Source organism: Lichenostomus cassidix, chromosome 6, assembly GCF_008360975.1.
Source record: "Lichenostomus cassidix isolate B80296 chromosome 6, HeHo_3.0, whole genome shotgun sequence".
Classification (NCBI taxonomy): Eukaryota; Metazoa; Chordata; class Aves; order Passeriformes; family Meliphagidae; genus Lichenostomus; species Lichenostomus cassidix.
Window position 1 is genome coordinate 11,341,869 of NC_139487.1, and position 27,951 is coordinate 11,369,819.

The window sequence follows — 27,951 nt, forward strand, 5'->3', positions numbered from 1 at the left end:
TCAGCTGCTGTTGACCAGCACCTCCAGGCTCCTATCAATAACCTGAATATATTTCTATATAATATGTGGTTTGGGTTTTCTTAATGCCTTGCTGCAGGATCAGTTAATCTAAGAATTGCTATAGAAACATGTGACATTTGGAAGCTTCAATGTATAAGGGTATTACTTGATGTTTGCAGTAAAAAAAATATTGAGTGTTAAAATGTTTAGGAATAGGATTGATCTAATTTTGGCTTCAGGAAAGTCTGTGTGTTTAATATAAATTTGGCACACTTTTTCAATAGTCGGGGGGGAAGTGTATCTTCACAGGGCAGTTCACCTTCCCCATTTTAGATACTAATCGTTATCATAGTGTTTAACTGTGTGAGGTGAGTTTTCTTGGTAATGTATGATGGGAGCTCTTCCTACCTATGGAGATACCACTGCCAGCAGAACTCTTGGAGTGCATTTCTCTTGATGTCAGAAACACTTCTGGGAATGATGACAGAGCAAATACAAAAATTGCCAAATTACCTGAATGTTTCCAAGTAAACTTGTGATGTTTTATTGAATAGGCTTTACCCGAAATTAAATGGCAGAAGAAAAAGCAATAATATAAATATCAAAATTTGAATAAGGATCAGATATTTCAACAAATAGTACAAGAATATTTCTTGGAAACATGGCATGTGAAAAGCATTCAAATTTTAACATGTTAACTTCATTGAAGATATAGCAAAAAAGAAATATGTTTTTTCTTACTGCTTCTGGTTGATCTGTAAGAAAACACTCTTCAATACTGATATTCAGAAATGCTCATATATCTTTGTAGGAGAGTGAGAAGCAAACCTCAGATTTAATGGAAAATGTCAACAACTTGAAACTTACATAGCTGATTCTCTTTGATTAACTGACTAATGCAATTAAGAACTTCAGATCCTTGTGATAAAGCTTTTCAAGAAGGCTGCATGCTTTTTGGTTTGTATTTAACTGAAAAGCTCCTTTTATAGGAAGTTTCAGTTAATATTAAAATACTGAGCTTCACTGATGGACAGTTGCATTTTTTAAATGCAGTACTTAGTCTAATGAAAGTTCTCTCCATATTGTGATGACTGCAATAATCTTTCATAGAACCCCACAGGAATAAATCTATCTAGAATCCACATTTCTTCTAAAATAATATCCTTTAAAATACTTCTCTTAACTATAATGCTGTATACTTTCTAACCATTTTAATAATTTGAGGTTATATTTAATTTGAAACAAGATTTATTTGATCAAAACTGTACATGAACACAAAGTAAATTATTTAAAACTCTCAGAGCCCCCTCCATCTGATGGATATTAGAAGCTTTAGTTAAGTCACATGAAAGCATGTCTTGCAAATGCTGCACCATGTTTGCCTTTCCTCCAGATGGTAATTAGACCTTTTCCTCTTGCGTAGCAGTCACAAGCTGATTTGCTCTTTTTGTTTGTGGCTTTCAAATTTGCATTAGTTCACATAGTAGCTAGGATTAGAAATTTATTAAGGGATAAAGATAGCTTTGCATCTCAGTATTGCTCTCAGTCAATACTGGCACAAAAAATGTCTGAACAAAAAAACCCACACGTATTTGCTGCTTTTCTTTCTGCAAATCCTGATTTTCTTTCTCTGTTTCCCAGGAGCCTTTTTTTTTTCTAGAATGGACTTTGTGTTCTCTTGTGATCCTGATCAGCTCTGGAATCTTGGGACCAAATAACTTGTTCTGTAATATGAAAATTAATTATTTTTAAATCTCTTTTCTCTTATTGCTGGCTGGCCAGCCATGAAACCCAACTCTGGTTATGTGGTAAGCATAATCAGGAAGTTTATTACACCTTTTATAACTACTATTAAAAATATACCATTCTGAAAAGTAGGGGACATTTCCTACATACACAATAAATGAGAATCGAACAAAAAGGTAAAGACTATGGATTTTTTTTACTAAAAGGTAAAGACTTTTTACTAAAAGGTAAAGACTATGGAACACTAAAGGCTATGGATTTTTTAGTAATATCCCAAAAAGAGACATTGCAGAGGGATAATATTGGAAATTTGTCTACTAGCAAAAAGGGGAAATAAATAGAATGTGAGATACCAACTTTTTATTAATGTAAAGCTAGACTTTAAAATATTAAGTGATTTTACTGAAAAAAGCAAAATTTTTCATTGCATAATAATTTTTGTGTTCTCTTTTTACCTTGAAAATGAGGCAAAAAATAGTTGACTGTGTTGTAAAGGAGAGTTTGGTATTCTGTAGGATCTCATCTTGGTGCAGCAGCAGTGAGTGGAGCTGCAATAAAATGTCAATTGTTAAGACAAAGAGCAGCTATTGTGTGTCCAACAATGGTATGTGCAAATTTTGGGCACTAGCACTTGCTTATGACAAAACAGAGTATTGTGATGTGATGCACTTTTTGTCTCAAGTGCCCTGAAATGTTTAATTTTTTGACAGAAAGGACCTTCAATAGCTAATCCACAAAATTATGCTTTATGTTTTATATGTGTGATATTTATGGATTAAGCCAAAAAAGCTTAACGTGACATGGACTGAATTGTGGCAGAAAATAAAATTACCTACATGAAAAATAATTCCTTTGGCTTCTGACTGAGCACTAATGTATCTTTCTGGACAGAGTATACAGGAGTGACTTCCTTTCAAAGCATGAGGTAGGAAATGGCATTTATTCAAATTCAAATGTAATTAAGGAGACACTTAAATTAGTTTATAAAAGGCTGTTGGTTTTTTTACGTACCAAGAAGTCGGAAATAGTAATGACTTTATCGTGTTAGCTGTGACAGTGATTCATGGAAGAAGTTACAGTGACAGTCGTCAGGGAGGTATTTTCTTTCAAGAATCTAAATAATGTTCTGTCCACTTAGTGCCTTTCGATTGGATTCAGTAAAAGTTTCGAAAGATGGGCAAAAATCATTACTAACAAACAAGCCTAGCTGCCTTTTCTCCACAGGGAGGGGAGTTAGTAAGAAATTATTATTGCAGGACAACAGTTTGGGGGTTGTTCTCCATCAGTCCTATATCAGCTCTCAGTGCTGAGATTTGGACAGACCTCAGAGGAACATTGGTAAATTATTCATTATTTCAGAACACCCTCAGAGAATTACAAAAATTGCCAACCCAAAGGTTAATAAAGGACAATCTCTGGATCTTTAGCAGGACCTAATAGTTTAGCAGCTGAGGATAAATGATTATGAGCCAGCTTTCCATAGCTGAGAAGAACCTACTCTACAGATTATTCACAGAATAGAGTGTAAAGGACAATTGTCTTAAGGAACTGAGAAATATCTATATACCTTTGGTATTTCTTAAACTTTTCTGTTTAAAGCCCAGTTCAGAGCAGCCTGGGTATAACCAAGAAATGCTGTGCTTGATTTCAGGTATAAAAGCCCTGGTCCTCAGAAAGGAGGCTATGTCGGGAAAGAAACTCAGAGAGTAGCAGGCTGGGAATTGTACCATCATTGATACAAAAAACCCACCGTTTCGATACTTTTTCTAGATGTTGGCTCAGAGGACCTGTATGAGTAGCATTAGAAAAGCATAACAAAAGCTTTGTTCTTGTGTTCAGAGTTCTTACTTTGTTCTTCACACTTCTCCCTGTAAAACAGATAATACTGTAATAATATGTAGGCTCAATGCTTCCCCCCTGCACCCCCCACCCCTTTTTGCATAGATGTGACTTTGGGGGATATTTAAACATTTCTCTACAAGAAGGGTCTTTAGACAGGAAGTGCTATGAGTCTTTATTTGGAGGGGTGAAAGAAAATCATTTGCTGGGATAGCATAAAAAAAAAACAAACAACAAATGTGGCTGGACTAGAATCAAAGATCAATGCCAAGCTAATTTTATTTATCTTTCAAAGAAGAGTAGCACTTAAGTCTCAATCTTCCAAAAGAGCTCCAAATGAGAAATCTCAACCTTTAGTTATTCTCACAAAGTTTATGATGGTCCTAGTTGGATCTGAGATTTCAAAATTATTCTAATATGAATTACTTTGTATATATCAACAACAGGGGTATTTGACATCATATTTCAAGCACAGTCTTACAGTGTTCTGATATAGTTAAAAGGTTCACTTGCGCAGTAAAATAAAATGCAAATTGATTTCAGAACATTAAGTGGGTCTGTCATAATCTAAAGCTTTGGTATGTGCCAGGAATATTTTTTAAACTTCAAATCACAGCTGTGTGTCTAGACCAAATCATGGGTTAATTATTTTGAAGTCTCAAATTGTTGTAATGGAGTGCTGTGTAGTGCTATGAATGTTCATATAAATTCCAACTTATTCCAGAGGCTGTTCTAATTTAGACCAGATGCATAAACCAGTTCAAAGAGGAGGGAGGGAAATGGGCAGGAACATTTTCTTCTAGAAATTGAGTCAAACTTGTCATGGAATTCACAGGCACAGTAGCCTCACAAAGGCTTAACCAATGCTTGTCATTTCTGTGCAAATTTCTGAAATTTGGAAATGTTCGTTCAGGAAGCGTCACTAAATCTATGTTACACAGCTGAAACAGAGTGGGAGAGCTGTGTTACCTTAAACCAGTGTGAATTAGGTTTTATTCTCTTTTCTCTGTTAGTTAATTCCTTTATGTTGTATCAGTAATTTACAGAATGGATCAGGTTGGAAGGGTCCAACCTCCTGCTCAAGTAGGGCCCCCTAGACCACATTACCAAGGATTGTGTCCAGATAGTTTTGGAATATCTTTGGTGAGGGAGACGCCACACCCCCTCTGAGCAACCTGTTCCAGTGCATGTTCACCCACACAGTACAGAAGTTCTTTCTTGTGTTCAGGTGGAACTTCCTGTGCGTTGGTTTCTGCCCATTGTCTGCTGTCTTCTTGCCTGATACCACCAAGCAGAGCCTGGCCCTTCCTCTTGACATTCTCCCTTCAGATACTTACAGCCATGGATGAGGTCCCTTTTCAGGTGTCTCTTCTCCAGGCTGTCCAGGCCCAGCTCTCAGCCTTTCTTCATGTGAGAGATGCTCCAGTTCCTTAACCATCTGGTGGACCCACTCCAGTAGGTCCATGTTTCTCTTGTACTGCAGAGCCCAGAACTGGACACAGCACTGCAGATGTGGCCTCACCAGGGCTGCGTGGAGGGATCACCTCCTGATAATAAATATCCATCAAAAAGTTTTCCAACAGCCTGCTTGGAATCTTCTTGCTATCAAAGCTTTCATAGCACTCTTCTTCCAAGCAAGAAACTTACTATTTATAAGAAGTAATTTATTTTTACTTCTGTTTGTTTTTATTTTGCACTAATAACTGAGAACCTTCTGTCCCAGTAAAAGAATGTCTTTTCAGCAGCTCGGCTCATTCTGGCAGCACTGTGGGTGATTAAGAGCTTTCAGAGAGAGTTAATCATCTTCATAGGCTTCCTCCTGCCCTTGCTTGAGACAGGTTAGGGAATTAGTTGAAGAAGGCACTTCAGTGTGATTATCCAATAGCTTTAAAATACACATAGGAAGTGAAGCTTTCTGAATATCAGTAGTGAGTGCCTACTACCTTATTTCTGGTAAGCTTACAGGTGGCCATGAAAAATACTTATATGGAGCTAGTTTACTTGTCTGCTGAGTGGTTTGCTGATTTCTTGATCCATAGGAAGTTATCTTGTAACTTAATACGTGGGACAAGGATCAGAAAGAGCTACTTCTACTGTTTATGTTGTTACACACTTCCCTGTTAGTTTTTCAGGACTGTGCTTTTGGAAAATTGAGTGGCAAAACCTTGTTACAAGGCTTAGCTTGCATGTAAAACAAGTTTCAATACCAAAAGGAGGCAATCTAGAACTGTAAGCTTTGCTCCCCTTCCTTCCAAAACTTTGATGTCAGAGGAGCCAGTTTTTCTGGTCTCCTGCAGCCACATGCACCTGTCCAGAACATTTTCTAGGCAGTGCTGTGGAAAGGCAAAATCAGAGGGTGGGAAACATGTTACAGGTTTTGACCAGGAGACACTAACTCCACTGGAAGACTGTTACACAACATCCATGTCAATTTATTGATAAAACAAGGCTTTTTTGCCCCAGCCTATATCCTGCCTTATGGGCATTGTGACCAATGCCTTCCTGGGCTGGTGATAAATTCTCACTTGCTAAAGGTTGCAGTGATGGACCTCTTGTCTTGCACTTCACTTGCTAGGGCAGTATATTGTAATTAAATATAATTAAAAGACATATGATGTTTAAAATTTCAAGGAGTATCTTTAAGAAAAAAATCTACAGTTCTTTCTTTTGGTAAACTGTTATCTGTCAGCTTAGACAAATGTTAAACCCTTGTACAAGTAACATTTTGGGAACTGCTAAACTTCTGGAAGTTCAGAGGAGTTATAGATTTCTTTACTTTCCTTTGAAACCATATTTTTAAATTGGAATTTAAAAATACAAGACATGCAGCATGTAGCATCAAAACGGACAGGATTTAACATGACAGAAGCAGAAGGTAGTTTATTATGAAAGTCTGAAAGTGATTGCCCCACCTTGATTTGTAATAGAATAACTGGGTAGGATCCAAACTGGCCTTACCTTACTGTGATAGTTTTCCAACAGCTGTTTTCCAGGAGCCTATTTTTTGTCTTTCAGTAATGTGTTTAGATATTGGTGATGGTTTTCATCTTGTTACTGGTGTTGGAAACTTTCTTTTAATTTTGTATTTTTTAAAAATCTCTGTGTGAGTTTCATGTTTAGAATCTTTCTTCCATGAAAACTGTAACCAAAGGCTCTACTTTCCAGCTCAGTAAACTTACTTGTATAATAATACAATGGGTTTATTTGGTTTTAATTTTAAATGTTGTATGTGGCTGTAGGTAATTAAAAACATTTCCTGAAATACGATGGGTTTGACTGTACCATTCTGGAAGTGCCTCTGCTGATCATGAAGAGCTGAATAATACTCATTTGTCACATAGGGTGTTGACTCAGACACAGATGATTTCAATTCAGATGACAGAGGGTGTTACAAAACTCAGCTGTTGACTCTGCTTCTCTTTCCACAAGTTGCTTTGTCTCTGGCAGGAATGGCTGACCTATGGAGCAGCTTTTGACAGCCACAGTTTGTGGCCTAATTTATTCAAGTAAACCAGTGGTGACTTTAAGTTGTTTTAATGCACTGGTTTGGCAGCTCTAACAGTTTAGGAGCGGCTTCCTGTGTAAATCATCACTGCTAGTATAGTTGTGGCAGCCTTTGGAGAAGAGTGAAGGCCTGCTAGGATGTTTAAGTTGCCTATATTACTGCATAAATTCTCTGTTTCTGATACATCTGACTTGAGAGCCTTTGCAGCAGTGTGGCAGCCCTTGCAGAGTGGTTGCAGACAACTGCTGGCAAGATGCATTTTCTTGGCTCAAAACGATTAATCTCAAACTAAGGCAATTTTCTCCAAGAGCTTTGGTTGTTAATCAAATTTGGAGAAAAGACGACAAGAAGCATTAGAACAGATACTCTTCTTTGAGGTTTCAGTTGCGCTGGGATTGGAAGAAGACTATTCACGTTTTTTTGGAAAAGGTACATGGTGGGCACAAGAATATGAGCCAAGAAATTTATTGGCCAGGGCTGATTCTATTGAATAAATCAACTGGGTGTTAAATAGGAAGCCTTTGAAACAAGGCTACCAGGTAGGCTGCTTAGGAGGGAAGAAGGAAAATGGGTTTGGGTGGTGGCATGGTTGGGAAGGGTGCCAATTTTGTTTGGTTTCCCTTCTTTCCTTTTTAGGCTAATACCTTGCTGAGCTCACAAGATAACAGGATTATGGACTTGGTTGACTTCTCAGTAGAGTCAGGAAAACTAACATTGATTGCAGTAGGTGGAAGAGAAAGGCTTATTTTAATATGTTAGAATAATCTCAAATTGAGGCTTTTTGTTTATTTGTATTTAGATACCTATTATGTAAACTTTAGATTTTATCCCTTGAAATAGTTATTTTCCCAAGATGAACTTAATTCTATTTTTGTTTTTGATTATGCCTTTATAGCCTTTCTATGTAGTTAAAAATAGAATACAGATATCTTCTATCTAATAAACTTGTGGACTAGATGCTTCTCTTGCCTTTTTTCTCCTCTATCAGGATTGAATTCCTTGCAGTACAGCAACCCTGAAGTCATTACACTGCACTTAAAATGCAGAGAGGGATGACCTTTTGCTAGGACTCTGTGTTGTTTATATTGCTAAGCCTGATCCCCATCTCCCAGCAAAAGCCAGTTTAATCTTAAAGATTTGTACATATAGTATCTCTGCAGAATTGTCTATTGTTTGCTGTCTGGGTTCTCATTGATTATAATGTTGTGCATCTCCACAATGCCCTTATTTGCCCCTTGGATCTTCACTGCACAGGGCAGCTCTTATCTTCCTTGCTGATAGCATATCACCAATGGTACCAGTTAAGAGCTGAAAACACTTCTAGCATAATGGAAAGTTCTACTTTTGCCAGGATGACTCATTAATTAACCCTGGGATTGAGAGGCTTCCTGTGCCAACATAAGAAGGAGTTACGGGAAGATATTATTATATAGCAAAAGATAAGTTGATTGGAAGGATTTTGTCATCTTTGTAGAAATTATATTTTCTAATATTATCAATCTGCCTGAAACAAGCTTGGAAACTCACTGCACAATAGATACTCTGGGAATGGTTTGCATCTTGCTTTGCTGTAGGAGAAGACAGACAAGTGCTGAGAAGAATGGACAGAACTGACTGTGTGTAGGCAAGCTGTACATCCAGGAGGCAGTAAATATACAAGCTTTTGGCTTCATATAAGTCACTGTTCAAATGTACCTACCAAGTGGCCACTTGGGATGAAAGGAAGAAAATAGGCTTGGTTTTGGGTGGTGTCAGGAACTGGGAGGGCTCCTGAGACCATGAAGAGGCCAGGGGAGACTTAGAGTGCTGTGCAGAATGCCCTCATGTGCCTGCCTGACATTGCTGAAAGTGAGTGGGTGGCTGGAGTAAGATTTCACTGTCCCAGCCCTGTGTGGATGGAATGCCTGTAACTCAGGGCTTTAGCAAATCTGTCCTGTGGGCTTCAAGGAATCTTGTGATGCCTTCATAGTGCTGGGGGCACGATTTATTTTTTGTCAAGGAATCTTTGCCAGAGATGTAAAATAAAGTGTTGTGTGTCTGTAGCAGGCTTGAACTAAGCAGAGTGGTCTCTACAAAAGACATATGATGGGTGTAAATGTCTCCAATGAAGAGCTGTAACAAGGCCTGGGAGTGAGAAGGAAGCTCCAGAATTTGAGATTTAAGTCTCAGTAGTTTCTGACATAGAAAGAGCTTTTGCTGCAGAAATCCTTCTCCCTTCACAACAGGGAAGCACTGAAAATTTTGAGGAGGTGCTTCATTTAAGCTAAAAGTGTGGTTTGGACTTGATGGATTAATATTTGGGCATTTCAGGCTTGACAACTGGCTATTGAAATACCAAAATACAGATATTTTTAATCTCCAGGGGAGCTGCTTGATTGATTTCCCCTCAGATGCACACATGTGCAGGGGTAACTTCTGCTTTTTGCCTCAATGAGTGTCTGTTTACCCAAAATACAAAAGGTTAGACAGACTTGTTACCTGATTGTCTCTTTTTGGCTGGTTATTTCAGTCTGCTGTCTGTCTAGGAGGAAAAACAGGTGCTGAGCTGTGACAGGCTTTGTAACCATGCAGAATAAATTGGGGGGCATGAAGCAGAAAGGAATATAACTTTGTACTAGAGACTGTAAGCAAAAAGAAAGAGATGAAGAGACTAATTTTGTTAAGAAAATGGGCATGCCAAGTAAAATACAGGTTCAAACCATTTGTTTCCTTGAGAAACTTTATGGTCTAAATTTGCCATAGACTGTAGCCTGTATCCAAAGAACTGCCATATGGAGGAATAGCAACTTGTGTTAAGATCATACACTTAACAGCTTAGTTTATAAATTTCTGTTGAGCAGTGTCTCAATTCAGCAGCAGAAAAAGGATGCTTCGTGGGGAGACTTGAGTGAGAAAAGAATGGTGAGACATTTTTGAGAAGATCTTGAAGGTGCAAAAAGGAAAGGCTGGGAAGAACTGTCTGTAGTGGAGAGAGAGACATGAATCCAGGTGTAAACAAAGCTCTTTCAGTTTTTTACTCAATGGTGAAATGACTGCTGGAACTGACTAAATCAACTGTTTTCATCATCTCACCAAAGAAATGACCAGTCTAAGAAAGGTAAAAAACAGTGACCTTTTTTAAGTAAAATAAAAGATGGACAGGAATCTAATTGTCATTTGCAGTTCTGTACACAGTACAGAGTAGATGCCAGCAACACTCTGGCATGATGTGTTACACCCTTTTTTCTTCTCTTGCCTCAAATCTAAGTGTTAAAGAGAAACCATGCAGCATCCAGGCTCTGTAGTTCCTCAGAGGAGCAAGATACTGTCATGATGTTCATGGTGTGTTGTCTCCACAGCAGTAGCTACAAGTGTTTCTCCCAGACTGCAGAGAGCACTGGGAGCTGCTTCCTCTCAGGAGGCTGGAGCTGCCAAATCTCAGCCCTATTACACACTATTCAAAATCAGTCCACCTAGCACCTTTGACCTGCTCCTGCAAAGGGCTGACACCCATTGGAGGGTGACCTGGAAAGCCTTACAGGAACAATGTCTCCATACAGGAGAGCCTGATAGAAAGTATTTTCAGCTTCCAAATCTTTATGAGGATCTTCCTGAATCGAGTGCTGGGGGTTTTGACATCAACACTGTGATAAGCAGACAGTTGGATCTGTAATGGCAGAAGATGGCAGGGAACTGTGAAAGCTGAAAGGGTAAAAGCAAAAGGTAATAATTTCAAATTTAATGGAGACTACGTGCCCAAAATAAAGCAGGGATGGCTGCTTTTGTTTTGTATGAAGTCATCCTCACTCAACTCCACAATAAAGCATAGGATGAACAATGAGCAGAATATATTATTGGGGGGAAAGAGAATGATGGGGGGAATAATAATCATGTGTACAGAAAGTAACTACTTACTACCCCACAGTCCTGCACTTTTAAACAAATATTGTCTTTGCTTCTCTGTTTGTGGATTCAGAGAGAAAAAATCCCTGAAATTCTATTTCATTTGAAGTTACTGGGGTAAATGCTGTTGGTGGATTCTTGGTACTTCAAACAAATAATGAGTATCGATACTCTGAATATTTCATATGGTGACACATGAAAGATTGATAAATAAATAAATACTGCATTATATTAGATAAACGTTAGTGTCTCATCCTGAGCTCTGCTGTGTTATTGTGTATAAACTCATGAGCTGTTTTTGTCATTCATTTGGGGCATTTATGATCAGCTCTTCACCCATGTAGAAAACAACTACAAATCCTTCTGTGTTCACAGGTTTCGGATGCAGTCTGACTCCAAGAAGTATGAAGAAGAGACACCTTCTCTGCACTGGGGGCTAGATCCTGTATTTTCTGCATTTGCAAAACTCTATATTAAAGATATTACAGAAATGAGAGAATCTAAACAGGTGCCAGGTATGTATTTATATGTGTTGATTATGACACAGTATTAAAATTGATGTTGAGCTTTTTATCAAGGGATTGAAGAATACTTCATGAGCATCAGTAAAGTAGCTTTCCACACCCTTAAGCTAAATGACATGAGTGTCTTTGAACAGTTCTAAGAACTGTTGTATGTGAAATGTATGTGAAAAATAAAATGTATTGGTTAAAATGGCTTATTTTCCCCTCCAGTTTTCAAATTCTTTTACATTAAGGTAATGCATTGTTTCCTCTGTGTGGTACTGCTTGTTATATTCTGATAAAGGTAATTCTAAAAAATGCTGGTCCTTTCTGTCCCTATGTGTTACATCTCTCCACTGTCTCTACAACATTTGTTGCAAAATTTTGACAGTTGATGACATTGCTGTATGTGTGTATTTTCCTTTTTCATATGGTTATTAATACATTATAAAACAGATACAAGTTTTGAGGTTTTGTCTCCTGAATTTCTAGACACGATAGATGTATGACATTCTTCGTATATTGGAACAACCTTATTGTAAATCCTGGCCTCTGTGCTGGTTCTTACCCCACACCTTTTGTTTCTGAGTCACTGCTGGTAATTGTCTGCTTTGCAGGCTGTGTCCTGCTGGTCTGCAGCCAGTGTCACCCACATGTGAGCATTGACTGAAGCAGCACAGCTCTGACCTTGAATTTCTGTTTTCACTACACAGACTTTAAACAGACTGCAGTGTGTCTTCTGCTGTGGAAGGGTTCATTACTTCCAACTGAAGCTTGACAAGGTGAAGGATTATCAGAGAGGAACCCAAAGAACTTAGAATTAATGAGAAACACAGTAAACCCTAAGCAGAGTCTTTGTGTGTCTTTGGCTTGGTTTTGGTGGTTTTTATTTTTATTTTTATTTTTATTTTTATTTTTATTTTTATTTTTATTTTTTTCTGTCCACGGAGACAAAGTACCCCTGTTTGGCTCTTTGAATATGTTCTGCCTTGTAGGTTTTGTTATTCTTCTTCAGTTTTCTTTAACAGCAAGGGTAGTAGCAGTGCTATTTTTGCAGAAATGAAGGACTGGTGGGTTTTTTTTTGCTCTTCTCACAGCCATTTTTATGTCCATAGGGACTTCAGAAGCCACAAATACCAATCTATCTTTATTATTTAACATGGTGGGAGACTTCTGTCTTAAATCCATTGCAAGAATTAGGCTACAGGCTGTTGTTGATGTTTGTCCTACAGTAAATTTTATTTTGAGGCCTTTTGAAACTGTGTCTTATAAAAGTCTTCTAGTAGTGCTGGTGTAGGAAATGCGTCTGGTAAAACTGTTCTCTTTCATCTACAGATATTTTAATTGTTTTCAAACAAAATACAGAACAATGTCAGCAGAATTGGATTGTAATTTGGACTTGGACATTAGTACATACACATATAAAAATGTGTTCAGAATAATTAACCTTATAAACACCAACAAATGTTTCATGATAGCAGGAAAAGTCCTAGAAAGTACAGTCCTGCTCTCTTCTTTGCCTCTAAATTAACTGGATTTCCCTTCTTACTTTTCTTCCTGTTCTTTTACTTAACTGAGACTTGGCTTCTGCTTCAGGAACTCTTTCAGTTTTGTTATTACCTTTGTTCTTTTCTAAGATGATCCTAAGGAGGTGTTATCTGTCATGTCAAGATATCAGCTTTTACAGTTGGTACATTTGAGCTTTCTCCACTTCCTGTGCATCTGGCATTCTGCACATTTAAGCTTGCTTGCAATCCTGTATAATTTTCTTAACCAAATTTCAAATAAAATGAAATTTTTTTATACCAATATCCTGAATTTTATTCATTCTCCTGGTGCTGCATATATACCAAACCAGACATTTTTCAGTATATCTTGTTTATTGGCAACAAATGATAGCACAACAAAAACACTTAAATTAATACCTTTTGGGGAAGGAAGAATGTAGGTGTTTGTTGTCAAAGCTTCCTGCCTTTAATGGGCTTTTAAAGACCAGCTGAAGCTAAGTATATGATTGGCTATAAATCAGTCATTAAGTAATGGTAATTAAGAACGAACGAGCGCAAACCAAAAAGTTGTAACTAGGAAGAATGGAAAGAAACACAGGCTGAGTGTCAGGAAAAACATCCCTAGAATGACATCTGCTAAACCATGGCACAGCCTTCCCAGGAAAAAGGTGGGATGCCCTTCACTGGGATTGTTTATATCCTGACTGTACGGATTGCCAGGAATTTACTGTACAAAATGGTCTTGTATTGGCCCTGAGGAAATGGACTGAATGACCTAATGAGTTTTTTCTTTCCATTTTTAAGCATTAAGATTTGATACCAAAGTGACTAATCCCTTAACACAACACAGAGGGAAGCAGTAAACCTGGCCAATTATTCTGCTGCTATAAATGGTGACAAGAAGACTGGAAAACCTCCCAGATAAAAACAGTAACTGTGTTGTCTTAGCAGCCTTGCAACGAGAGTGGGTGTCAAACTCAGTTGTAACACATAATCACATCATGGAAATGAGCTTTTCTCAGAGTTATCATGCACCACTGCTTTGTGACAGCTTATCAACAAGCAAGGGAAGCTACAAATAGCATAATAAGGAGGTAATAATAATTAAAGCAATGGCAAACAGCATAGTAATGCTGGTACAGACATGACCAGCACTTGCCCTAGAGAGCTCTGTATCTATAGCCCTCTGTAGCACTGCTGTGGCTGGTGTGGTAATGGGGTATTGCTCTATGTGTTGTTTACTGGGTTATTAGGAGCCTCACTGAATGTGTTTGTCCACAGCTTCAAATATTTAGTGTATTTTTATTACTGCCACTATGGAGTTAATTTGAACAAATAAACTAGCAGGAGAAGTAATTTACACCTTGAAATCATCAAGTCCAACAACTTTAATAGGTTAAATATTATTTGATTCTTCAAATTAATTCAGGTAGTTCTTCAGAGAGTAAGGGTGGAGTTCTACATGGATTTATGGGGATGGAGAGAACCAGTTTTATTTGGTCTCTGTCATCTGCCAAAACTCAGCTTACTAACTGGGAAACAAACATAATAATATGTTGCTTGTTTGCATAATCAGGAGCTTGGAGTCTCTGCTCTACAGCCTTACCCTGAAACTAGCCCAGACCTTTTACAGAGATGTTGTAAGATTCAGTGAATGACTACATACACTGGAAGCATCTCCACTGGGGGTTTCTATAGAAGTGTTTATTTGTGCCCTGGTAAATGGAATGAGAGAAAAGTGGACAGACCTGCTGAACATTCTCTATGCCAGACTTGACCAGTGACTGCACAATTAGTGTAGCCAGATCTGAGATGATAGCTGTAGATGCATCCTCAAAACATTGCAGTGGATTTTCATGAGCAAAGCTTCTGCTTGTGAGCTGCTTGGTTGATCACCTCTGATTCCTTCTGAAACTTTTGTGTTTTCTCTCTGTCTTGCGTGAAGAAAGTTAATTCCAGGCTCATTTAAGGCTGCTGGCTATGTAGGACAAGTTATTTTTGGATTTTGGATTTGGGTTTTTTTTAATACAGAACATTTTTCTGACTCCCTTGCTGCCGTGTTTCTCTTTCCCTTTGTAAGAATAACACTTGCCACAGTGTATGGAGCCAAATGTTCCCTTCTGAGTCCCTCGAGTTATCTAGTTTTCAGAAGACAGTTATTGAACATCCCAGATGGCTTATTTCAGTAAAGCAGCAGTATTTGAAAACTGAAGAAAACACATTCACTGAAAACTAGCCAGCCCTGGGTATATTTGGAACTTATTGCCCTATTTTCCTGCTGCTGGTGGACTGTGAAGCCTCAGTGTATGATGTTTGCATTATTGTTTGTTAACAACATTTGTCACTCTCTTGATAGGGATTACAGAGTGAGGCAACCTCAGTGCTGTGAGAGTCCACTGGGCTCTGATTTCTCACTGTTTCCTGGACACGTTTCTAAGTGTTACTCAAGTTATCTTTATAGATGCACAAAAATAGCTTTGAAGGGATGTTTTTAGAATGTGTGTTTTCAGAAACTGAAGTTCAGGATGCAGTCCACAATGACTGCAGTAGTGTACTCTGCAGTCTGAGAGGGCTGTTGCTCTCCCCCTGCCCCCAAGGCTCCTGTTCTTCTAGAAATGAAAGACAGAATTATGTTAGTTTTCCTTTTGGAGGCTCTGCCTTAATCAGGAACAGCTGCATTGTGAGAAGCTCAAACTGCTTCCTTTGTGTTCTATTATTTATTCTGAAGCCTTATGAAGATATAAAAAAAACCAAAACCAAATAACAAAACAGAAAAAGCAAAGCAAAACAAAAACCCAAATGTCCCAACAAAACAAACAAACAAAAAACCCCTAATGCAGCAAAAAACCTGTTTTTCAGATCCAAATGTGCAAGAAAACAAGAGGTTAATAAGGTTCTGAGACTCCACAAAAGCAAGCTTTTGGTATCCTAAATAGAACTGATACTTTCTCCTTTTAGTGTTCCTAGCCTTCAGTGATTCAGGGGATTTTTCCCATGTAGGCATTGTATAATTTAAGATACGTTAAATATGTAATAAAGTATGTTTTTTTACTGACAAATGTGACTATGTAGGGTAGGGTAATGAAAGAAATAGTTACACTAATCAAGCATGTTTTGTGTCTAGGTATATTCTTTTATAATGGACATCCAGTAAGACAGGTGGATGTTGTTGGGATAGTGGTTCAAACGAAGGAGCGAGATGCCTTTTATAATTATGGAGGTAAGGAAAATTTCTTTCTTCTTGCACTTATCAGCCTTCTATTTTAATTACTGTTAGAACTGAAAGGTTTCCTTATTTCATCATTGTCTATTCTTGAAACAAATGTGCTCTTATCCTAATATAATGTATATCTGCAGCTGAGATTACTTGGCAAATGTAAGGAAGCTACTGTTTATCTCCACTTCAAAAATAGAGAATTAAATAGCTAGCACAGAGTAATTGATTCATTTGGGGTTATGTAGCAAATCTTAATTTTGGTTGTTGCTTTGTCACTGGACTCTATCACTTTCTTCTCTTATATATGCAGTTCCTTTGGTCAGATGCAAATGGATTTAACGGTGCCCACAAATGGGAAATCACTTCTTCCATATTTGAACCTTAGAAATCCCTTCTTTTTGTATGTCTTGTCATATCTTGGAGCCAACTTCTAATAGCAGTCAGGAGCTTGTTTATATTTTGATGCACAAGAGTCTTAACAAATTAACTCAAGCATCATAATACCAATCATTGCCAACACCATCTGGGAGTTGTCTCCTCCCTATTGCTTTTCCCAGTATTCAATTCTATGAACATGGAAACATCTGATTGTCGTTTTGTTCAGCTGTCTTTTACATCTGGAGAAAAAGCAGAGTAGAGCAGTGGTGATGTGGCAAGTTTGAAAAGGTGCGGGGAGGTCACCCACAGTGGGAAGGGGGAGCCAAATGCACAGATCCTATCAAAGCCCTGGTGCCCAGTGTCTTCCTCTGCCATGGGTTTTCACCTGGTGGAGGTAAGTCATTGAGTGCCTCCCCTTCCCAATTCCCTTGCTTGTAAAATCGAGTCAGCTGCAGTTCCCTGACCCTTGGGAGTATTGTGAAGCTACTGCTGATGACTTAACCAGGTCCCAGGTTCCCCAGCATCAAACTGCTGCAGGGTGGCATTGACTGCAAATGCATTTATCACTTCATGAGAATAGAGGAAGGCAGAATCAAAATTACCAAGACAAAACCAGTTCTATGGGTAAGAGTTTTCCATGCTGCTCTCAGCATCAGCTTAACAACTGAACCTGTTGAAACTGTTTGACTGGGGCAGAAAGTGGAGGAATAGAAATAAAAAGAAACTGCAGAGTAGTGGAATTAAGGCCTTAGTGTTAGATCAGCCGACCTTCAAGTGCAGCTCACAGTGAGCCTGGCTTCCTGCTGTCCTTTCACATCCAACTCCACGCTTTGTTCCAGCAGTTCCTGGTTTGAGTTTTCAGGCTACCTGCCAGGGTGCCCCTCCCCAGCCTCCCCTCCCTTTCAGGCAGGCCAACTCCGCCAGTGCAAAATTGGAACTTCTTAGACAGTTTCCTGCTTGTAACTTCTTGCATCTCTCAGTTCAACAGACTCTGGTGAGTCACAGGGGTTGCATCAGTTGGAGTGCCACACACTGCTCGGGACTTGTACACTTTCTATCTGCTTAAAAGTGACTTACAAAGCAATCCCCACTTTGTACTTTCCCTCTGATAGGGAACTGAAATGTCTTTGTGTTGCTGCAATGATCTCTCCCCCCCGCTTTTCCTATCTGCCTGCTTCAGAATACACACGACTCACTTTAGAGAATCTTAGGTCCTCTCTGCTGAAAATTGTACAGCCAGAACTGGTGACAAAGTCATAATTGTAAAAAAGAATGAATTGACTCTTTCCTGGCTTAAAAAATAAAAATTACATGTGGTGTAAAACCTGATTTTGACATTTTGATTTGATTGTTTATTGCTATTATGATAAGTTAGGAGAAAGATATCAAATTAAAATGTAGGTCTGATCAAGCTCACACTTTAGCTAAAGCACCTTTCTGACCTCTTTTTTTTCCCTTTCCTTTTTAACAAAACCAAACATCACATGTGGTTTTCTTTGTACTCCAAAACTGATTTGAAAGACTGAAAGGCAGTTACCTTAAAATCAAATAAAAAAACCTCACCTATATCTCAGTAGGTTCATGAAGGCCTGACAATAACCATACACTTTTTGTCATAAAGTAATAAAAATTAACACAATGATCTATTTAACAGGTTGCTTGGAGCTACCCCTCAAATAATTAAGCAAGAGTCAGAGAAACCAAACCCAAACAAACAAAACCAGGGAAAAAAACCCCAGCAAACAAACAAAAAGGAAACCCATAAAAAACCTAAATAAACAAATGTTTAATCCCAAAGAGATGAGGAAGGGCGGCACAGGGAGCACAGGAAGTTTTCAAAAGTTTGTGGACCCCTTGAGTGCATTTAAAAGAGATTAACATTCTCTTGTCTAATTAGAATACAATTGCAAGAGTTCTCATTCATCTGCACTTCAGGAGTTACTTGTCCGTTTGCTCAAAGCTTTTATCGATGAAATTGCAAAACTTGGTTTCAGAATCTTGCTCTGCTACCAGATTCCTTGTGTGGTCAAGTACAGGTCAGTCTCTCCAGGACTCTGTTTTTGACAGCTGTTACATTGAGGAGGAGGAGTCTGGCCTCCTAATCCTGTTTCCAAGCCCTTCTTCAGAAGCCTGTCTGTCTCGATTGGTGCAGGCTGGAACATCTAGAAAGTGTGGGAATGCAACAGTGAAATGTCATCTGCCCTGCTTCTCGTTGCCATTGCTGGCTTACATGGATGGCTTGGCATGGTTTATGAGGGTTCTGACTCCTACTAAAATAGTTGCTGTCTGTCTGTACCAAGGAGAGGAAATCCTACCAGCAGATCGTTATCTGTGCTCTGGTGCAAAATTAAAGCTGCTGAAATAGTTGCAGACACAGCAGCTCAAAACAGAGATAGCAGAGAGGAGCATACTTTTGTGATGGAATTTGGAATTGCCTGCATCTTTTAAATGCTGTAGGTTTGCTAATAGGAATGTGCAGCTAAACTACTGGAAAACAGGAAGGCAAGACAATGATTTGAAATTAGACCCCCCAAATAGGGAGACTGTTTTAAACCACGTGAGACAATGCAAAGGCATTTTGCTTTGATGCTATGGCTTGCAGAGGAAATGAGTGCAGGTACCAATCAGTACCTTCCTGGTAAACATTGCTGTTACTTTTTTAGTCATGGGTCTGGTTTAAGGAGCAGAAGAAAATTGCAGGTTTCCATTTGTGAGGAGTGGAATCTCGGTCTTAGAGATGTTACATTCAAGAAGGAAGGTGCTTGGAGCATAGTCTGGATGATCCTTGAGACACATTTAGTGCCTCTCTATTTAGAGTGTTTGTTGCACAGGCCATCTATGTACAGTCCCTTGATCTATAGAAGATTGATTCTTCTGACAGTTTTTAGTTTCCTTTGAGTTTTGTCTTTTCCTGCTGTCATCAACAATGCAATGCCTGGAGCAGAAATCATAAAACTTATTTTCATTGGATACTGGCAAAACAGGAAAAACAGCTCTGGTGCTCAGGAGAAGGTGTTGAGCCTTTTCAGCAGCGGAAGTGGCATGCATGCCACCAGCACCTACACTTTAAGTTGGGAATTCCTGGCTTACAGCAGAACCACAAGCATGTACTATCTTCCATCCTTCCTGCCTAGAGGAGCTGCCTTTCTGCTCCCTGGACATCATTTTCTACAGGAAATGCCTGCACTGAGCACAATATTAGCATGGCAACCAATGCAGATGTAGGTAGCAGCACTCCTGGTTTATTCACATGGTTGTATCCCCAAATATTGAAGTTCTGTTTTCTCACTGTAACAGTAATGCCTCTGTGGTTTGTGCCTGGTTTCCTGTTTTAATTTGTCTGACTTCAGCCTTCAACACTTACTCTTCTCCTGACCTTGTTAAAAAGACTGAAACCCCTTAGCATCCAATATATGTGCTGAAGCCTCATCATCTAAATTAGTGTATGATCTTTCTTTGAGAATATACCTGTTAGTTTGTTCACTGTGCACATAAGCACATCTGGTGCTGAGCTACTTCCGTGTCTGAAACAACTGTGGAAATTATTTCAGATATGTAAGTAGGGTTTGGACACTCACTTTCCCTTTCAAACTGGTTGGAATAAGATATCCTTGGCAGTTATCTCCCTACATATTTATGGATCTTCACTTCTTGGAATGTGACTACCTGCTTTCCTATTCTGTAATTTTTGCCTTTTTTTTTTTTTTTTGCAGTGGATGATAGTACTGGAGTTATAAATTGTGTCTGCTGGAAAAATCCCATGGTAGCAGAAACACCTTTATCAGGTAGTTTATCAAATAAATAATTCCTCTTTTGACCATATGTTTTTACTTATGTCTTTCTTACATAATTTAGTAAGTGAACAAACTTGCAGAAGAACAAATTCAACTGTTCTATTTTTTTCTTTTTAATTTTAAATCACCACATCATACAGCCTGGGTCATTTTGGGAATTTTCTATTAGTTTTTGTGTTGTGTTCAATGATGATGCCAATAAAACCATTACATTATGTCCTGTCCTGCCTTTTCCTTTTTTGAGTAATATCATATTTCAGTTCTATGCTGTGACATTGTTCAGAGTTGGCCTCTTAAGGTTCCTTCTGTGACTTCATCTAGTGAGGAACTAGGCTGGAAATGTGCCATAACTTCTGTTTCCAAAGTCAGTCCATTGACCTGCCCTTGTGCTGGTGATTTCCTTTCTTTTAATCCTTTTAAAATGGATAAATCCTTTCTTTTTTGTATTCATATTCTCCTGCTCATACAGACACTGTCAGCAATGAACTCGAGAGTAGCTTCAAACACAGTGGGAGGATGCCAGCAGTCTTTTGCAATTTGGGAAAGTCCTAAATGTGCAGTAATTGTGCACTTGAAATTAGTCTATTATTGCACTGACAGAACAACTCACTAGTGTCTGGCTGTCTCTTTGCTTTTTCTCCCACTGTTTCTTGTAGATCAAAGTACAGAATTCTTTCTACTTCGGATCTCCTTGGAAGCCCATGTAGAGGATTGACAACCCTAATATGGAGCTGATCAAATCCTACTAAAATAAATGTTACTAGTGTCATCTGCAGTGCTAGGGATACATATTAATAGAATGGAGAAAGGAAAGCTTGATGTAAAAGTTAAAAACTGATGTCTGTGGAACAAGCTCTAACAGACAGATAATTCATACTTATATTTAACAATGATGTGACAGGTGGTACAAATGGTCCCAACTGGAATGTAGGAGACAGCTCTCACTTTGGAGAGGTGATGATCTGGCACAGTGCTCAAAAAAAAAAAAAGGAAAAAAAAAAGAGACACAGAATCAAATCAGTTTTGAGGAACTTAAATGAGGAACTTAGATGCATTAAAAGGAATTGCATGAAATACTGCTTGAAATAGAATGAGGGCCAAGAATGGATGGACACTATGCTAATAATGAAAATTGATTAATTTGTACCTGCTAGAGAAAGCTCTTAGGGGGCACAGGAAACTTTCTTCCAGCCTTTTGTAATTGTGATCAGGGATACCTGGAGCATTAATCGAGTTTTAAGTTATGATGGATTTACTGTCGTGCAAAGTTGTGTTATGTAAGCTTGAAGTTCTGTCAAGTTGCATTCACCTCAATTGCATTCACTTCAGTGTAGACACCGAATTGCATCACATGAATGCTTTGGCCCCACCTCAGATGACTCATGCTTCTTTTATATAAAAAGTTCCGCTGACTTTCCTTTTCTCCTCTCATCCATCTTAGCATGACAAAATCAAAAATGACAAAAACCATTTAAAATTTATGTTTCAATTTTGCAACCCATCTATGACATTTTCAGTGGTAAATCAGTATCTCCTCCCTTTTGTAATTTCCTCAGGTGAACTATTTAAATAAATACTGTAAACTAACTGTCACCCAGAAGTTTTGCTACCCAGCACACACAGTGCCTCAGACCTTACCCCTTTTTTAGTAATATGACTCCTGTGGTGCATAGGTAGATGAATGCAAAAGGACATTATTGAATTGGTTTAATTGCTGACCCCCTTTTCTTCACTTCTTGCAGGTCATCTAAGCACAACCAGCAGTCTCACTGTGTTTGAACAGATGAAGAAACTCCAAGAAACAGTGAGCCAGAAAACCAAGCTGGAGATTGGAGATGTTGTCAGGGTCAGAGGTTACATCCGAACCTATAGGCAACAAAGAGAAATTCAGGCTTCATGTTTTTGTGAGTGCTATGAATCTGTGACATATGTAACTAAGATGTCTGAATCTGTGAAAATATCTGAGCTGTATGTAATTAGTTGGATATTTTCCACTTTATTTTCTGGCATCTCATTTTTCTGAGGATTTTTATCTATATATCTTTATTTCAATTGCAGCATAAGATTAGAAGACACATGATGTAATGTGTAAGATTAGATTGCCTATAGCTGAGGCATTCCTGGAAAAACTGTAAAAGCTGATTACCATGCATACAAGAATACTGTGCAGATACTGTGGTTGGGTATCTGCAAGAGTGATCTGCTTTTCAGATTTTTCTGTGTTGAAGTAGAGCAGCCAGAGCCTGTGGGAAGGGAGCTGGTGACCTTCTTTGTCCCACTTCACCAAGGGCACTGGGGGCTTTGGAGAAGTGGTTGCTGCTTGTCACAGTCTGTGCAATCCATTCCATGGGCAGGCAGCAGCATATGGGCAGTGTCCCACTGAAGCCTGGCTTCTGCTGAGCTCCCTGGCTCTGCAGGATGAGAGAGAAGTGTTTCTCAGGCACAGATCTGCATGCAGATGCTGCCTCTGTGTCTGACAGCTCTTTGGGCAGCAGGGCTCTGCAGCCCACTGCTTCTGCTCTAGGAGCTTCCAGTTTCATAACTTCTCCTCAGTTCTGTGGCTGTGCTGTTGTGTAAGAGCTGGTTTTCCCCAGTGAAATCTTTCAGAGATAATACTGAAATTATTTCTCCTGTGAGGAACAGCTGGTCTTTTAAAAACCCTGTGTAACTCAGATAAAAAGTCTAGATTTTTCAGCTGTACCTAAAATTTGCAAGGGAGTTCAGCTCTCCTTTTCAGACAGAAGATTTATGAGTATACACAATCCATTCATGGGTTGGTAATAATACCAAAGAGAGCCATGCAATTCCAGCAGCCTTCAGATTGCTTTCACTTTGGCCCAAATAAAGCTCCTTACTATGTGTTAACTTCATTTAATGGATAAACACTGCTGAAAGGTAAAATAAAGATCATAAATTCTGGTTAAATAAGTTGTCAGACAAAAGCATAATCTGTAATGCACGACAACAGGCCATTTTACCTCCTTGTAAACTGTAAAAGGATTGGCCTTTGTGGTTTTGTTTTTATAAAAACCACAGTGAACAAAATTTGCCAATTTAATACTGGCTGTGAAGCTCTGTTGTGCTGCCTCAGGTTTGCTTGCTTAAGAAATTGTATGGCAGTCTTAGCCAAGTCTGCATGTTCTTACTGCCCCTCCAGATAAAGTGGATGATCCTGTGTGTGATGTTCAGATTTCAAGAATGCTGGAGCTCCCCTGTCTCTATAGAGAAGTTTATGATAAACCTTTCAAGGGCCCTGAGGAAATACAGAGGTAAATGCAGTATCCAGACTGCTCCTGGGGCAAAGTGTGGGGTATTATGATTGTTTACTTGTTGTTGTAATAAGTGTGGGAAAAAAATAGAACAGGGCCTGACTTTGATTTAGACTGCATAAATATACAGTAGCAATCTGCTTTTCTCCCAAATAATTGGTGATCCATACAGATGAGATATCTGTCCACAATCTGAGGAAAGAAATACAATGCTGAACTAAAATGAATATTAGAAGGGTAGTAAAATACTGTGTACAGACCTCTTGCATCTAGTGAAAAAAGATGGGGTTTTGAGCAAAATTTGGAGCTGAGGACAGCAGAGAGGATAAAGAAGTGCCCTTGACTGATGTTGTTTTATGTGTAAGGTTAAGGAGCTGTTCCATTGAAATGCTCTGCTGCCCTTGTCATTGTTAAATCCCAAATACACAACTTCAATAAACTGAGTCAGACAGCCACTCCTGTACTCAGTTTCAGGGTAGCTGGATGCTTATTGGAAGGAATGATGTATGTGGTGTGGTTTCAGAGACTGCAGATTTTAAAATCACAAAACTGTAATGGCAAATGATTGAAGAAGAACAGTTGAATGTTTATGCATATCAAAAATGTTTTGTTTTAATTAAGGATTTAAATTAAAATTCTTTAAGGACAGTAAAATATCTTCTGACCTTTGAATCCAGTCCAGTGGACTGACTTTATGTATTTGTTCTAAAACCCATTTCTTGCCTGTTCTGTGTATCCTTGTAGTGGCCTGGAGGGTCAGAATTTCTCAATCCAAATGCTGCATGAGAAAGTGCAAGGCTTTCTATTAGAAAACAAAATTCAGACCTTTTACCAGCAGGAGTTGGAGACAGTTGATTCTCTGGTGTCTCTGGCTGGTGTGCATCTACCCAGCCCCAGCTGTCAGGAGGTAAGTGAATGCACCTGTTCTGAGTTTTTAGTGGGGGAAATAATACCATATACTTTTTTAAAGCATAAACAGATAAGAGTCTTCAGAGGATTCAAAAACCACTAGTGCTTTAGCTTTATGCATTAATTATTTACAGAGCTTGAAGAAATCTTGTTATGTTAAACTAATAAAACTGGGTTGAAGAAAGTCATGTAGGAACATTCTGCTGTTAGGGGTAATCTTGTGTTAGGGCTGAGCAACCTTACAGCCTGCAGCAGCCACTACCTTATTTAGATTTGTAAATAGTAGCAGTGTCACAGAAGGAGATCCCTTTAAAGCGCCTGAGTTCTTCAGAACAGATATTTGACATCCTGAATCTGATCAGGAGAAGGGAGCACCAAGTCTTTGTCTTGTTTCTCATGTGAAGTTCAATATATTAATAGAGATGCAGCTTTCGAGAGGAGGCTGTGATGAGTGGATGCACTGTGCTCTCTGCTACATGTTTCTCACATTGGAAATCCCTCATTGTGAAAGGCCATGATTGAAAGGATGAGAAGGTGGTATTAAGCTGAAACCAGTTTACAGGCAGTTGCATATAACCAAACTATTAAGAAACTTTCCAATGAGTTAGTAACCTTTTGATCAGCTGCAGAATGGGAAATAGAACAAAAACCATTTTGTAAAATGGCTTTAATGGGTTTATATTACTCTGTATTAGTTGGATAAATTACAAATCAGATTCTCAACAGGTTTAAAGTGATAAATTTCTGCAAAACCAACTGTTACATCTTTTACCATGAAAGCAATGGCAACTGAAACTTAAGTTGGAATGTTGTGATTCACTTGTTTACTTTTTGGTTTTCTGTAGAGAAATAAATCCCTGGCAGTCATTTTCATTGCCTCATTTTGATGTGCACTGTAATGTTAAGTGGTATGTTATGTTGACTTGTAATGTTTGTTTAATTCTTAAGAAACCCAAACAAAACAACACAAAAACCAGTCCTTGCAGATGAGGTCAAATAATAATGAAAAGTAGCTCTTTTTTTTGTTAGCCTTGTTGAACTGCTGCTGATAGCTGCTTCTTTTAGCTGGGTTGGGGTGTTTTGTTTTGTTTTGTTTTTATTCAAGGCTTTTCTGGTTTGCTTTAAAGCAAACATGAATACTAACACTGACAGGACCTATTCTCATTTTAGACAGAGAAGTTTGAAAGTAGATCATCCAACGTGGCACCTGGTAGTTTCTGAACTAGCTGAAACAGTATTAAAAGCTCCCAAACACTTTACATTAAAAGTAGTAGTGGCCATTGTGCCCAATACTGGAAATTTATTAAGTTTCAGCATTTATAGAAAGACCAGGATAAATAATTTACAAAGCCATTTCAAGTAGGAACTGGTGCAGAATAAACACAGGCTGAAAAAAACCCCCAAAACAACAAAACTCAACCCAAACAAAACACCAACCAAAAAAATCCAACTCAAAAGCCCCAAATCAAGAAAAACAATGTAGCATCAGTGTTGTTAGCAGTCAGGAAGAGCTATCATAATAATTAATAGTTGCTCCTGACCCTGATGCAAGGGTGTGAGTATATGTCCCAGGAATTTGGATGCACAGATGCTTATTTAGAAATTGCAGTTCTCCCTATTGTCCTTTAGCATTAATTTTTTGCAAAGAAGGTTATCTGTTCTTGCATAAGAAAGGACCTGCAGTTGTCAAGTGGCATGAATGCTTTAAGAGGAGTGCCTCGTAATGCTCTGGAAATGCATTTCCTTGTTCCTCTACCCCCTCTCTAGAAGGTGTCACTTTTCATAATTGGCAAAGGGTCAAGTACCCACTTCAATTCACAAAAATAAGTGTAATAGATCTGATTTCTGTCCCTCTTCCTTTCTTTTTTCTTCAGTAGTCTTTTGTTTTGCATTGCCCTCAAACCAAGAGGACAAATGGTGCTGCTGATGTGGAACGATGTTATTTTAGGCCTATTTGGCAAGGCAGGAGCTACATGAGCAGACCCAGCTAATTAGGCCATGCCACAATATGCACACTTGTTCACTTCTTGCACTGTTCCTGGATGTGAAAGGATGAGTTATTTGGATGTGTAACTGACTTTTTTACCCTGATTCCAGTGTTCTAGAGCACAGTTGCTCTTAAACTATGTTTCCTTTCTTTTCCTTTTCCTGTGATCTTAGGAGATGTCGTGCACCACTTCATTTCTTTCCCAACTTTTAAAGTACTTACACAGTGTTCATCACAGTAGGAGGGTATCTCTGCATAGAATATTTTCTCCAGGGAGGTGATGAGCTACTATGGAATGGAGTGGAGCAGAGGGTGAAGATAGAAGGAGGTAGCTGGGCTAGTTTGAGGAAGACAGCATCTCTGTATTCCTTTTCAGCATTACTGTGTAGCCCAGCCCTGTCCACATCTCATCCATGTTCTACAATACCTAGTTCCAGTCCTGATGCCTCCCTGGCAGTGCAATTGTCTGGCTCTCCAGAATAAATTTCCCTTTAGCAGATACACATGGCAGATCTGAAATAATTTCCTCTTCTCAGACATATACTATGGAAAATTTAATTTTATAGTCTACAGATGATGAGTAAGAGAATTTAAGTACTTTTAAAAATAGTTAAATATTAACAAATCTTTTATGAATTTTAAAGTCAGTGGAGTTTTAATTTGCATAACCAGTGCCCCATCTATCCCTAAGCTGTAGCCTTTTCCCTATTCCTTAAAACAAATTACTTTTGAGGCTGGAGGGGTGAGTACCAGAAGGAAGACTACAAGTAAAACAAGGAGGAGTAATTTTGTGCTTAGAGAACCTCCAGAGTGTACTTGCTGGACTTAGGCAATTAGGTTTGGCAAATGGACAAGCTTTCTTTTTTTAAAGAAAGCTACGTGTGAACTGGATTCCTCCCGTTTCTCAACTGGATTAAATACTTTGAACCAGCCAGTCTTGATTAACCATTTTTTCTGCCCTGCTGCCATGCATAAGCTCTAGTGTGTGCTATTTTAGTACTACCATTCCAGTTTGTGAATGTCACTAGCTGGGACACGTAACCTGAGTTGTGCTTTCCAGAGTGTGCTGCTTGTACTTCTCTTGATTTGCATGTTATCTCAAGGTCAGCAACAACAAGTATTTAAAGCAGAGAGTTTTACAGTGTTGTTCACACTGTCTGTGTCTACCCTGCACATTGTCCTGTTGGTTTAACACAGTTCATTATACGTTCTTGATGCAGTGTGCTTGTCTTTCTGCCTCTCGAGGAAGCTTCACTGCTGCTTTAAATATGTATATTGCAAAGCTTATTATAGGACTTCAGCACTGACATATCCAGAACCACTATTACTAAAATTGTCACCTGCCTAAGCCCAGGATTAAACATTACATGAGAAACTGCAAAGGGTGATTCCATGAGTAGAATCATGTGCATGG

General features: G+C 38.7%; 1 protein-coding gene across 2 annotated transcripts in view; it reads left to right on the forward strand.

Moving 5' to 3' along the window:
• The window catches only part of STN1 (STN1 subunit of CST complex), a 46,125-nt gene that overhangs the window by 3,577 nt on the left and 14,597 nt on the right, over nucleotides 1–27,951 (forward strand). Inside the window, exons 2-7 of one of the 2 annotated variants that reach the window (XM_085064897.1) lie at nucleotides 11,348–11,487; nucleotides 16,108–16,203; nucleotides 20,292–20,363; nucleotides 22,115–22,276; nucleotides 23,530–23,641; nucleotides 24,386–24,548. In XM_085064897.1, coding sequence (XP_084921023.1) covers nucleotides 11,355–11,487; nucleotides 16,108–16,203; nucleotides 20,292–20,363; nucleotides 22,115–22,276; nucleotides 23,530–23,641; nucleotides 24,386–24,548 — 738 coding nt within the window. In that variant the 5' untranslated portion in view covers nucleotides 11,348–11,354. The remainder of the gene's footprint in view (nucleotides 1–11,347; nucleotides 11,488–16,107; nucleotides 16,204–20,291; nucleotides 20,364–22,114; nucleotides 22,277–23,529; nucleotides 23,642–24,385; nucleotides 24,549–27,951) is intronic. The other variant, XM_085064898.1, reaches the window with a different exon arrangement.